This window comes from Hippoglossus stenolepis, chromosome 18 (genome assembly GCF_022539355.2).
Source record: "Hippoglossus stenolepis isolate QCI-W04-F060 chromosome 18, HSTE1.2, whole genome shotgun sequence".
NCBI lineage: Eukaryota > Metazoa > Chordata > Actinopteri > Pleuronectiformes > Pleuronectidae > Hippoglossus > Hippoglossus stenolepis.
The window spans coordinates 19,277,210-19,288,590 of record NC_061500.1 but is presented as its reverse complement, the minus strand read 5'-3'; the positions used below and the strand labels follow the sequence as shown (position 1 = coordinate 19,288,590).

The 11,381-nt window shown below is 38.1% G+C and overlaps 1 protein-coding gene across 9 annotated transcripts in view; it reads right to left on the bottom strand.

The window, feature by feature from the left end:
* slc4a5b (solute carrier family 4 member 5b) overlaps positions 1-11,381 on the bottom strand; it is a 36,964-nt gene that overhangs the window by 1,187 nt on the left and 24,396 nt on the right. For 5 of the 9 annotated variants that reach the window (XM_035141614.2, XM_047344562.1, XM_035141616.2 and 2 more), the window contains 8 exons: positions 11,085-11,198; positions 9,999-10,160; positions 8,218-8,396; positions 7,984-8,056; positions 7,814-7,882; positions 7,391-7,564; positions 6,846-7,010; positions 4,166-4,218 (listed from right to left, as the gene is read on the bottom strand). In XM_035141614.2, coding sequence (XP_034997505.2) covers positions 4,166-4,218; positions 6,846-7,010; positions 7,391-7,564; positions 7,814-7,882; positions 7,984-8,056; positions 8,218-8,396; positions 9,999-10,160; positions 11,085-11,198 — 989 coding nt within the window. Of the gene's footprint in view, positions 1-4,165; positions 4,219-4,882; positions 4,999-6,604; positions 6,618-6,845; positions 7,011-7,390; positions 7,565-7,813; positions 7,883-7,983; positions 8,057-8,217; positions 8,397-9,998; positions 10,161-11,084; positions 11,199-11,381 lie in introns of all 9 variants that reach the window. The other 4 variants (XR_004694124.2, XR_004694125.2, XR_007034995.1 and 1 more) reach the window with 4 other exon arrangements.

Genomic DNA, 11,381 nt, shown 5'->3' with positions numbered 1-11,381 from the left:
GACAAATGTTCAAAGGTTCAAGCTTCTCTTCTTTTACTTGTTTCACATCAGAGTAGATTGAATATTGTTTTATAGAGCAACAATTTATCAGGAAAATCACTTGCAGATAAATGAATGAAATATTTTCTATTTGCAGTCCTAGTGATCATATATCTCAAATCTATTTTAGGTTTATATTTTCAAAGCTCCTGCACATCCATACTCCTATACATACAGGTGTTTAGACCTGTGTGGATCACATCTCCCTCATGTTTACGTTGCTCATTGGATTTTCATTTTATCTTTTGATTTTATTTGTCAAATAAAAGACAAAATATTTCCCTCTAAAATTTGGTGAGATAAAAATATTCAGCTGCAAAACACAGACATACGTACAATACAGATACCTAAATATTGTATTCCAGTACAGTATGGGGCTAACAGTAGTTTATTTCTTTCCACGGATGTAAATTAAATTAAATAAAAGCACAATAACAGTTCCCTATGTATTGTAGATCTGTTGCATTAGGCTGCTTTCCTTTGAGCTGGTGTGCCTAATAAACTGACAACTGATTGTAGTGAGCACATACACACATACACAGTGGGAGTCCTGAAGCTTTCATAAAGCTTTCGTGTTGAATATCTCCTAGACTGGAAGAATAGTGTTAAAGCATATAAGAAGGCCCTCCACAAAGCAAGAGCTGCCTACTACTCAAAACTAATAGAAGAAAATAAAAACAACCCCAGGTTTCTCTTCAGCTCTGTAGCCAGGCTGACAGAGAGTCACACCTCCACCGAACCCAGTATTCCTTGATCCCTACATAGCAATATCTTTATGAACTTCTTTAATGATAAAATTCTAACTATTAGAAATCAAATCAACCATCTCCTGCCCTCAATTGGCACTAATACCCTGCCAAGAACAGAAATCTCAGAAATGGCTGAGAATCTTATCAATTATTTAGACAGCTTCTCTCTGATCACCCTTGATCAGCTGACCAAAATAATCTCATGTTCTAAACCAACAACTTGTATCTTAGATCCCATTCCTACAAAATTACTTAAAGAAATTCTGCCCCTAATTAATAGTACATTACTAAACACAATCAATCTGTCATTATCATCAGGATATGTACCACAGTCTTTTAAAATAGCTGTAATCAAACCCCTCCTCAAAAAACCCACCCTAGACCCGGAGGTTTTAGCCAACTACAGACCGATATCCAACCTCCCCTTCCTGTCTAAAATCCTTGAAAAAGTTATAGCCAATCAGCTGTGCGAGTTTCTCCAGGAAAGTAATATATATGAAGACTTTCAGTCTGGGTTTAGAGCCAATCACAGCACAGAGACAGCCGTGGCAAAAGTCACTAATGACCTTCTAATAGCTTCAGATCAGGGATTTGTGTCTGTCCTCGTTCTGTTAGATCTTAGTGCAGCATTCGACACAATTGACCATCACATTTTATTACAGAGACTAGAACAATTAGCATTAAAGGAACCGCCCTAAACTGGTTTAAATCATATTTTTCAGATCGATTCCAATTCGTGCAAATTAATGATGTGTCATCTGTGCGCACCAAAGTTAACCACGGTGTTCCACAGGGCTCTGTGCTCGGCCCAATTTTATTCTCATTATATATGCTTCCACTAGGAAACATTATCAGGACACACTCGGTAAATTTCCACTGCTATGTGGATGACACCCAGTTATACTTGTCAATAAAACCTGAACAGTGTAATCAATTAACTAAACTCCAAGCATGTCTCAAGGACATAAAAACCTGGATGACCCACAATTTTCTCTTATTAAACTCAGATAAAACAGAGGTTCTAATACTTGGCCCTAAACACCTTAGAGATACATTATCTAATGATATAGCTGCGCTAGACGACATTGCCCTTGCTTCCAATGAAACAGTCAGGAACTTGGGAGTGATCTTCGATCCTGATTTGTCCTTTAATTCACACTTAAAACAAATTTAAATTTCTAGGGCCGCCTTTTTCCACTTGTGTAATATCTCAAAAATCAGACATGTCCTTTCTCAAAAAGATGCAGAAAAACTAGTCCACGCCTTTGTTACATCCAGACTTGATTATTGTAATTCCTTATTATCAGGCTCCAGCAGTAAGTCGTTAAAGACTCTGCAGCTTGTCCAAAATGCTGCAGCACGAGTCCTGACAAGAACCAAGAAAAGAGACCACATTTCTCCAGTATTAGCTTCGCTACACTGGCTTCCGGTTAAATCTAGAATAGAATTTAAAATTCTCCTCCTCACCTTCAAGGCCCTGGAAATGTAAAATGCAACGTGATGCCGGAGAGCCCTCTGACTGAATCAATGTGCCTTTTCACACTGCATGAAATAAGGTACGCTATATATAGAAAAGAAACAGGAGCCAATTTAAAAAAGGGAAATTGGTATTTTCAAAAGAAACAACCAGAATCCTGTCATGGTGAAAACCCTTGTACACACTCATTGATATAAAGGGGGTGGACATCATATTCGAAACATCTCCCAGCGTTGCAACAATGCATTTCATCAGCAGCACTGACTATATCCTCCAAAATGCTCGAGTAAACAGCTTCAACAGAAACTCAACATTGGAATCATCTTGAAGTAGGATTTGTTACAGCACTGTTGAATTGGACCTAATAACCTGGCAACTGGGATGGACAGATTTTTTTCACCCAAGAAATGTGGTTAAGACGATTCATCTACCATCACTATCATGAAGAATGTGCACAGCATCCTGCTGTTGTGTCAGTTTTAACACCTCTCTAACTTGGAAATGATAACTCATTCTAACCTCTCACAATATTATTTATAGAAATAGTACAGATAATGACACAGCTATTCAAGCCTGAAATCTGAATTGAAAAGAAATGAAATCTTAATACACTGTTAACATCAGTGGCAGGTCACAGTGACCATCCAGATAAAAATGCAAATGCGATTGAGCCAATTTGAATACAATAATCAATGTAGATATGCCAGGATCTACAATGATTCAGATACATGAACAGCAGGGGACTACTAGAGATGAAATGATAGACCTTTAGCAGAGGTTTTCAAACTGCGAGGCGTCCCTCCCCAGGGGGCGTAGATTTACAGAGGTGAGGCAGAAACTGGGTGCAGGTAAAGGGGATGGACACACTTAATGTAATGTGCTGAACACTGTAAGCTAACAGAGGCACTAAGGTACTTTACAACCCTTGTACCTGTCTGAAGTGATGTGTGTCCAAAGTGTTTCTTTTTCCTTACAGTCATAACGCAGTTGCACACATGTTTTTAGATTCACTATGCATTACACAGTTTGGTGATATTATGTCTGATGCTAATTAAAAATAAATGATCATAAATCTGATTCGGATTCAGAGGAAAAAGAAGCTCCTTATAGCTGCAGAACAGGATCCAGTGATTATTGTTAGAACATCCATGGGTAACTGGATTTAATAATATCTAATTTGGCATAATTTAAATGGTGGCAGTTGTAAAAGTTTTAACTTAAAGCTTAACTTTAAACGAATTTTCACTGCATATATTCTCACACTGTATATATTCAGTTTACACTCTATTTATTATCCATTTAGATTTGTCATATTCTTTACATTTCCTTACATGTATAGGTATTGCATGTTTATTACTTGTACTGTCTTCTTTGCTGCTCTAAAATGGCAAATTTCCCCATTGTGGGATAAATATAGGATGATCTTATCTTATCATTGTTAACATTTTACCTCCTGTAGACAAAGATGGGTGGGGAGGGTCTTGGTTTTGTCTAAGGGGGACCCTGCAGTGTTGTGCTTTGAAAACCTCTGACCACCAGTATGTACAACTTACTCAATATTCAGGACAGTGTCAAGTTCTCATGCACGTCACTGTACATGGTACTGTCTATGCATGTGCATTGTTTCTACTGCACATGCTCCCAATGTCAAAAACAATGTACGCAACCAAAATAGTCTATGTTTAAAAATAAAATGTCTAAAATAGTCATCCAACATACACATAAATCGAAGAGATGCAACAGCTGACAAGTGAACAGAAAGTGTTGTTTCTATGTTGTAACTACAGTGTGTGTGTTTGGCTGCCTGGAGTTGACAGGGCTGTGGTCCCAGCCAGTGTTTGTTGAGTCAGGTGTGTGAAACAGATCACTGTAGGGCACGTGCAGTTTCAGCACACAGTACCTGTGGTCTAGTTCATTTTGATTGTATGTGACTGTCGAGTAAGGGTTCTCCTCCTGTAAGGAAACACACACAAACACACACACACACACACACACACAGACAAGAACACATAGAGAACAAGTGCACAAAACAAGCATTCACATACATGTACAGTTCAACACATACAAACACATACACAGAGATAATCAAGATGAACAAAACCATTAGAAAAGAGATTCACATGAATTGTCAAAGAAACAAGTGTCTTTTTTTTTTTTTACAGTGGCTACGTTTGCAGACACATCAAAAATTAGATTGTTTGTAATTTAAGGAATAATCAGAGGAACTCAAATCAGAGCCATGTCAACACTACACTGACTCAAAAATGATTTTACATTAACGGCTGCAACCAGCAACTATCCCCCTCGAAGAACAGTCTTCTCTTTTCTAACTGACCTCCCCCCTTGAAATGTTTGCACCCGCATGAGCTTGGTGATTGATAATCTTTCTGTGTGATACTGGAAGTTTTCCTTCATATAACAAACCATTTCTGTTGCTCCATCATGAGTAGATACACACTGGTGCATTATGGATTATCATAGCTCCCTGTGATGTTATCTCAAGTACATTTGATTGAAGTATTGCATTACCAGATATTTCACCCACAGTCACTAGCAACAGCAAAAGCCCCACTAGACAGGACACAACAAAGTGGAGGAGAGGGGTCGGTGTACTCACAATCAGTTGTCTGGTTTTGGGTTGGGTTGGGGGTTAACATGGGTGGGGTCTGGCTCTGTGTGTAGCTCTATGGGCTCCATGGGAATCTTCACTGGAGGGGGAACAGAGCTGTTGGGCTGAGTGACAGAGAGAGGAAGTCGGCATGCAGGACAAACTGGGCTCTTAAAGGAAAAGGACAGATGAATTCTATATTTTTGCCATATAAAAATAAAAAATATGATATTCCTTTGTGTGATAGAGCCTCACCAATGTCCAAAAACTATCAAAGTTTTAGTGTGTATGATTCGGGAGGATCCTGTAAGATGGATGAGGCCAAAGTGTCTTGACCACTTCCTGGTGGCTGGCTGCACTATAGATCATAAATTCCCCCTCAGTCAAAATACACTCCTTTTTTTTTTAACTTAAGATCATTCTTACCACACTGACTTATGTACAGTAAGTTCTAGTAAGTTTGTTTTTAATTAGATATTCTGTAAAAAACGGTTCTGATTGACAGTTGAGACTGAGTTGCGATTGGCTGAGCTTGTGTATCAGCGAGACCTTAGAGAGCTATACTGCTCAGTCTGGCTTCAAATGATGTCGCCGGTGCAAAATAGGGATACGCTGTCCATCTTAATTTTGAGTCTTTGTTGTAATAAAATATTAAACTGATGTTTTCATTAGTGTAAAATTACCTGAAACTAAGTCATTGTGTTTTCATTACCTTGGAATGAGCCCTTTAATATCTACAATATCAGCGGGTCCTCTTCCACACCATCTATTTATTTCCTATTTATTTAATCAGTGCATTTTTTTCTTACAAATATTACATTTACAAAACTAACAGCAAACTGTTTTGACAACAAAAATCTATAAGGCAGCAGGAAGCCAGAGAGTCTAAAATCTAGGGCGACATTGACGCTGTGAGTCACCATCCAGTTTTATTAATATGACCTCAGAGGATAAACTACAATGCAAGCAGTTATGATGCAGAAGAATACTCAAGTAGAGTATTCTGGCAATTTTCATCCTTAGACATAAAATGTACTCACACTTTCCTCATACATTTTACTCAGACTACATTTGTATCTAATTTAATAAATATTAACCATATTAAACTAACTATTATTTACTCAACATATGTTTAAGTCAAATTTACATAATAGTTTATCTAGACTACTTTTCAGCACGATTCTACTATGGATTTGTTGCATTTTTAACATAGACTACTTTTTGTAAAAGTCTTTATATGAGACTTCTACAAAACATGAACTAACAGATGTTTTTAAAGAATAGCATCGACCCCCAAACTTATTAACATCCGCTCTGCTGACCATATATGTTTCTATTAATCCTTTTCTGTATTTACGCTTAATTCAATTCACAATAACCCCTCTAGTGTCTCACTCACTCCCTGTGATGTCATCAAGCCCCTTGAGCCAAATGTTTCAGGAAGATTCATTTCATCTCTGATGTAACCAAGCCTCAACACATTGTTAGTGTTCTACTTTTCATGCTTTTTATTCGACTGTAACAAAAATATAGAACAGCACCAGCCTTGTCTTTTAATCTAAAACATCAGAGGACATCAGCACTGTCCTCACACAAAACAACCAGGACATGAAGGGACACAAAGGTGCTAAGAGTGTGAAGTCTAAAGTGTAGAAACACAGAGGGATAGGCAGATCAGTAATAAAAGGAAGGTAGACAGACAAAAAGGTTGTAGTAAGTGTTGTACAGTGCCTTTTCAGCAACACTGTGGGACAGAGAGGAGAAACGTACAGTATTAGTCGGAGAAAAAAAAAAATCAGGAAAGATACAAGAGATGGAGTGACACACATTTAAATACACAGTAAATACCAAGAAAACAGACCCGCACTCGCCAGCTCAGGAGATTACAGTAGCTGAATATTTGGCAGGCAGACACCACATCTGTTTGTGTGTGTGTCGTGTTTGATTCCATGTTTGACAACATTTCCCTCACCTCCTCGTCGCTCTCTGGCTCTGCCACCTTCTTCTCTTTCTTATTCTTCTTCTCATCCTCCTTCTTCTTCTTGTCCTTGTCTGGCAGGATGTCGTCCAGCCAGGCCAAGTCGTGCTGCGAGAACATCAGATCCAGCAGCTTCCGTACAACCATCAGACCCAGAATCTAGAAACGGTGGAAAAAGGGAAAACACTCCATCAGTTTCCTCTCTTCAATCTAGTCACTCTCTTTCCTGGAAACGTCTTGTGATGATAAAATGACCTTAAGTCTCTTCTTAAAACATCAAACTAAAGCATTTCTTGATTTGACCTGAGTTGTTTGTTATTTAAATTATTTAATTTGTTCTGTTCATTTTATTATTATTTTTTTTAAATTTGTAATCATGTTTTGAAAAGTGCTTTATGACTAAGGTTTGTTATTATCATCAACCACAGTCTATAATTAAAGATGGACAACATGACAGCCCACCTTCTACAATAACATGTTTTCATAACATTTCAACTTCAGCACACTATGACAACTCTATATTTGAGTTACACACTGACCATCACTGGGAAGATGATGGCCAGGAACGTGGACTTGAGGGTCCAGAGGACAGCCAGACAGATAATCTGGACCAGGGTGAAAAGATGGACGCGTCTCAGAGGGACGTGACGCAGGAAGGAGAAGTCTGGCTGGTGTTTGGCCGGCATGAGATACAGCTTGATACGCTCCCAGAACTGAAACAGACAGATACAGAACATGCTCTCATGCACTCACAGGTTTATAACTGCAGGGATTAGTCAGAATGTTCATTTGTTAGTGAATTAATGATCAACTATTTCAATAATCAGTTTATCATTCATTTGCTTTTAATTGCTTTTAGTTTCTCCAGCAGATTGATAGAGAACGTTTTTCTTATTTGCAGTATTGTTGTGTATTAGAGTAAAATGGTACATGGGTCATGTATGTGATAATGTTCAGTCTACCTGGATACCACTCAGGGAGGCAACTCCCATGTAGAGGAACACTCCATACAGGACTGGCATGGGGATGTACTGAATTAAAGCAGAAAAACACATTGTTAAAATATGTGTGAAATGAGACAAACAGATTTTGGGGAAAAAAGCAACATCATGAGTTTCATGTGCGAACTGACCTGGAGGACTGGAGCGAGGAAGATGGAGAGTCCGGTCATTACAAACACCAGGATGCCTGTCAACCTCTGCTCCCTAGAAATAAAGCAACACAGTTTTTTTTGTGTAACACTCAATATGAAAGATTCACACATGCATTTACAGTTTTAACTCAAGCTCCGCTGACTAACTTTACTTACTAACTTAGAAAGAAGTGGACGCCATTAAATGTGACACCAGTGTCAGAATCGTCCTACCTGACTCCCAGGAACTGTGGCTGCTCTCCGGGGGCGCTCGACTCGCTCTCCATCTTCAGAGAGTCGATGTGGGCGATGGAGATGACTGTAGCTGCTACGTACCAGGGCAGACCCATGAAGGAGCACACAGCCATCAGTACACCCACCCAGAACAGGTCCAAGTGGTAGCCACAACCTTTCTGCAGTCGGACACAAGAACAGGAAGTGAAAAATCATTCAGATCAAGCCATGAGTGTAGGGCTGGATGATTTCAGGAAAAAAAAAGATTTTTCTTTTATTTCTTTTATTTTTCTGACGAACATAGCTATTTAAATAGTAATTCTTTTTTTATGCAATGAACTTCTAGGGCACTCAAAGTATTAAGGATCCCCTCTACCCCCCTCGACCCCCTCAAACTCTGCTTTAAAGGTTAATTATCTTGTTTAAAATATTGTTATTTTGTTGATGGGCTCTGTTACACACAAAATATCTATTGCATTTTTGTCCATCCTGGTTTTTTGGTAGTTTTTTCTCATCATAGTCGATGGTTAAGGATAGAGCAACTCCCACGTTCAATAGATTGTTAAACCCTGAGGCATGATTTGTAAAAACGGGCTACGTAAATAAAATGTGATTGATTGATTGAATAATTATTAATGTCTGTTCTATTATTTTCCTCCAGAATATACATACATGTGCTTTATTTGTAAACATATACAGTGTAACTGCTGGACACACGATGTCTCCTACGTATCTGCAAGGTTCACGCTCTAGGAAAATAGCCTCAGCCAAATTCAGGTACAATTATAACACTGACAAGAGACGTTACATGTACTGATAACTGCTAGTTGCCTAGTTAATAATGACAAACTGCTATTAATCTACATCTGATGTGTTGATATATAGCCTAAGACAACACCTAGCAGTGGTCCTGATCTACAGATTGCCTTAAAGGTTTGACTCAGATTCTTAAAAGATGTTCTCAGTCTGTCACTTCCATTCAACAGCTACAGAGCTAACTGTTTGCAGCTGACTGAAAAGGACCTGAGGGGATCGCCTACATCCTTTAAATGCAAATAGACACTGTTGGAAAAAGACCACTCTTTATTTGAGTGTATGTTTTAAAACAGATTTTAAAGTATTTCTACTTTAATCACAGATTCTCTAATGTTTAATCTTCCTTCATCCACTGGTATTTTAGTCACCAAAAACCCCACCAGAAAGAACATTGACACCTTTAAATCTAAACGTAAAAACATATCTCTTAAAAAGAAAAAACCTTCCTCTAACACTTAATTACATACATAATACCATGTGGTAGCTTCACATGATGTTCTACATGTTGTCCTTGAATGTATTTATATCTCTTCAAATGTCTTTGGGTGATCTCTCAAACGGCTGTCTCTCTCTGGAACACTAAACACTACTTGCTTTTCAATTATCTTGTGCTGCATGGAAAGGTGCTACACAGATAAAGTTTATAATTAGTAGTATTCTAAATTGCACAAAGGGGTCTTCCTTCTTTAACCAAACCATCTTCGACCAAAATGTGCAGACAGGAGTTGAAAGGGAGCCCAAGATCCCAGCAACACCCTGGATTTCTTTGTTTTATGTTTCACAACATCGCTGAATAATCAACGTTAACTTACATTAACTTTGACTTGCTGCAGTAAAGCTTATTAAGACACAATTACGCAAGTAAGTAAGCATCATTTTTTGGCAATGACACATCAGGTCTGGATTGTTGAGTTTAAAGAAGATACAAGAGGCGAAAGTTTCCTTTCCCTTGATCGCATGCAGACCTTCAGTTTGTTTTCCTTGCGGTTTACGATGACGGCGCTAATCTGTTGGTCCATGAAGATGAGGATGGTGACAAGTAGGGCGGGAACGAAGCTGGCCACATACCACCACCAGGGGTTCTTTCCAAACGGCATCACCAACCAGCCACGCTCAGGACGTGTCGGCTGCACGATAAAGAAAATGTTTTATATAATTTAACTTTAGATGAAAAAAAATCTAATTGCAATTATATTAGTTATTAATCTAAAATATACTAACATGCAATGGTGGAGGAAGTATTCAGATCATTTACTTAAAATACCAATTTAGCTATGTAAAATTACTGCACTGCATGTACAAGTCATTCAGAATTCCACTTCAGTAGAAAGGACAAAGGTCTTATCAATAAAATATAGTTTAAGTATCAAAGGTAAAAGTAATTCATTCTGCAGTTAATGCCTCCTGACTGACTCTTTGTCACATCATTAATCCTGAGTTATTAATGTGTCAGCAGCATTTTACTGTTGTAGCTGCTCCAGATGGAGCTGCTTAATCGACTTTATATACAGTTTAGACCTGTGGTTTCCAACCTGGAGTCTGGCCCCTCCAAAGGGTCCCAGTATAAATCTGAGGGGTCCTCAGATGATTGATGGGAGAGCGAAAAAAAACGTCTCCTTAAAATGTAAATGTTATTTTGATTATTCTTTGTTGTTTTCATGCTTTTTGTGAAATGTTGGATAACTCCTCATGTTTGGGTCTTGCCAAGTTGTAGACATCTGAAGCATGAAACTCTTATTTTGGAAAAGGTAAAACATATTGGAAACCACTGGTTTGATGAAAACTATTTTCTGAATTCATTATGTTTCTTCAATTCAAAATCTTACTCTGAAACCTTACCACTAACTGTTTTCATCAGTAAAATGTAATGAAGTCAAAAATACATTATTGAAGTCAAAAGTAGCAGAAAATACAAATACTCATTAAAGTTGTACCTTTACTTTACTTTTTACTTTCCATAACTGCTAACATGCACACAAAAGAAAACAGCTACACAAAAGCAATATGACAAATACATATTTCTGCACATAATTAGGTGAGAAATCAAATACCTTGAACTCAGTTGGAACGATTAGTTTGGGAGTGTCTAACCCCATCAACATGTCCAGACCCACAAAGGACATGATTGACATGAAGATGGCAAAATCACTGATTAACTTCCTCAGCTACACAGACACACAGACACACACACCAAGACAAAGAAAATGGACGAACAAATATGTGTAGAATGACAGTGAGGTGGGACAACACATGGAAAGTGTGTGTACATGGGGGAAATGAAGACAAGAGAGAAGAGAAGACAAATTCTGTAAATGAATCATCACAGTGATAAATCCACATAAAAACAA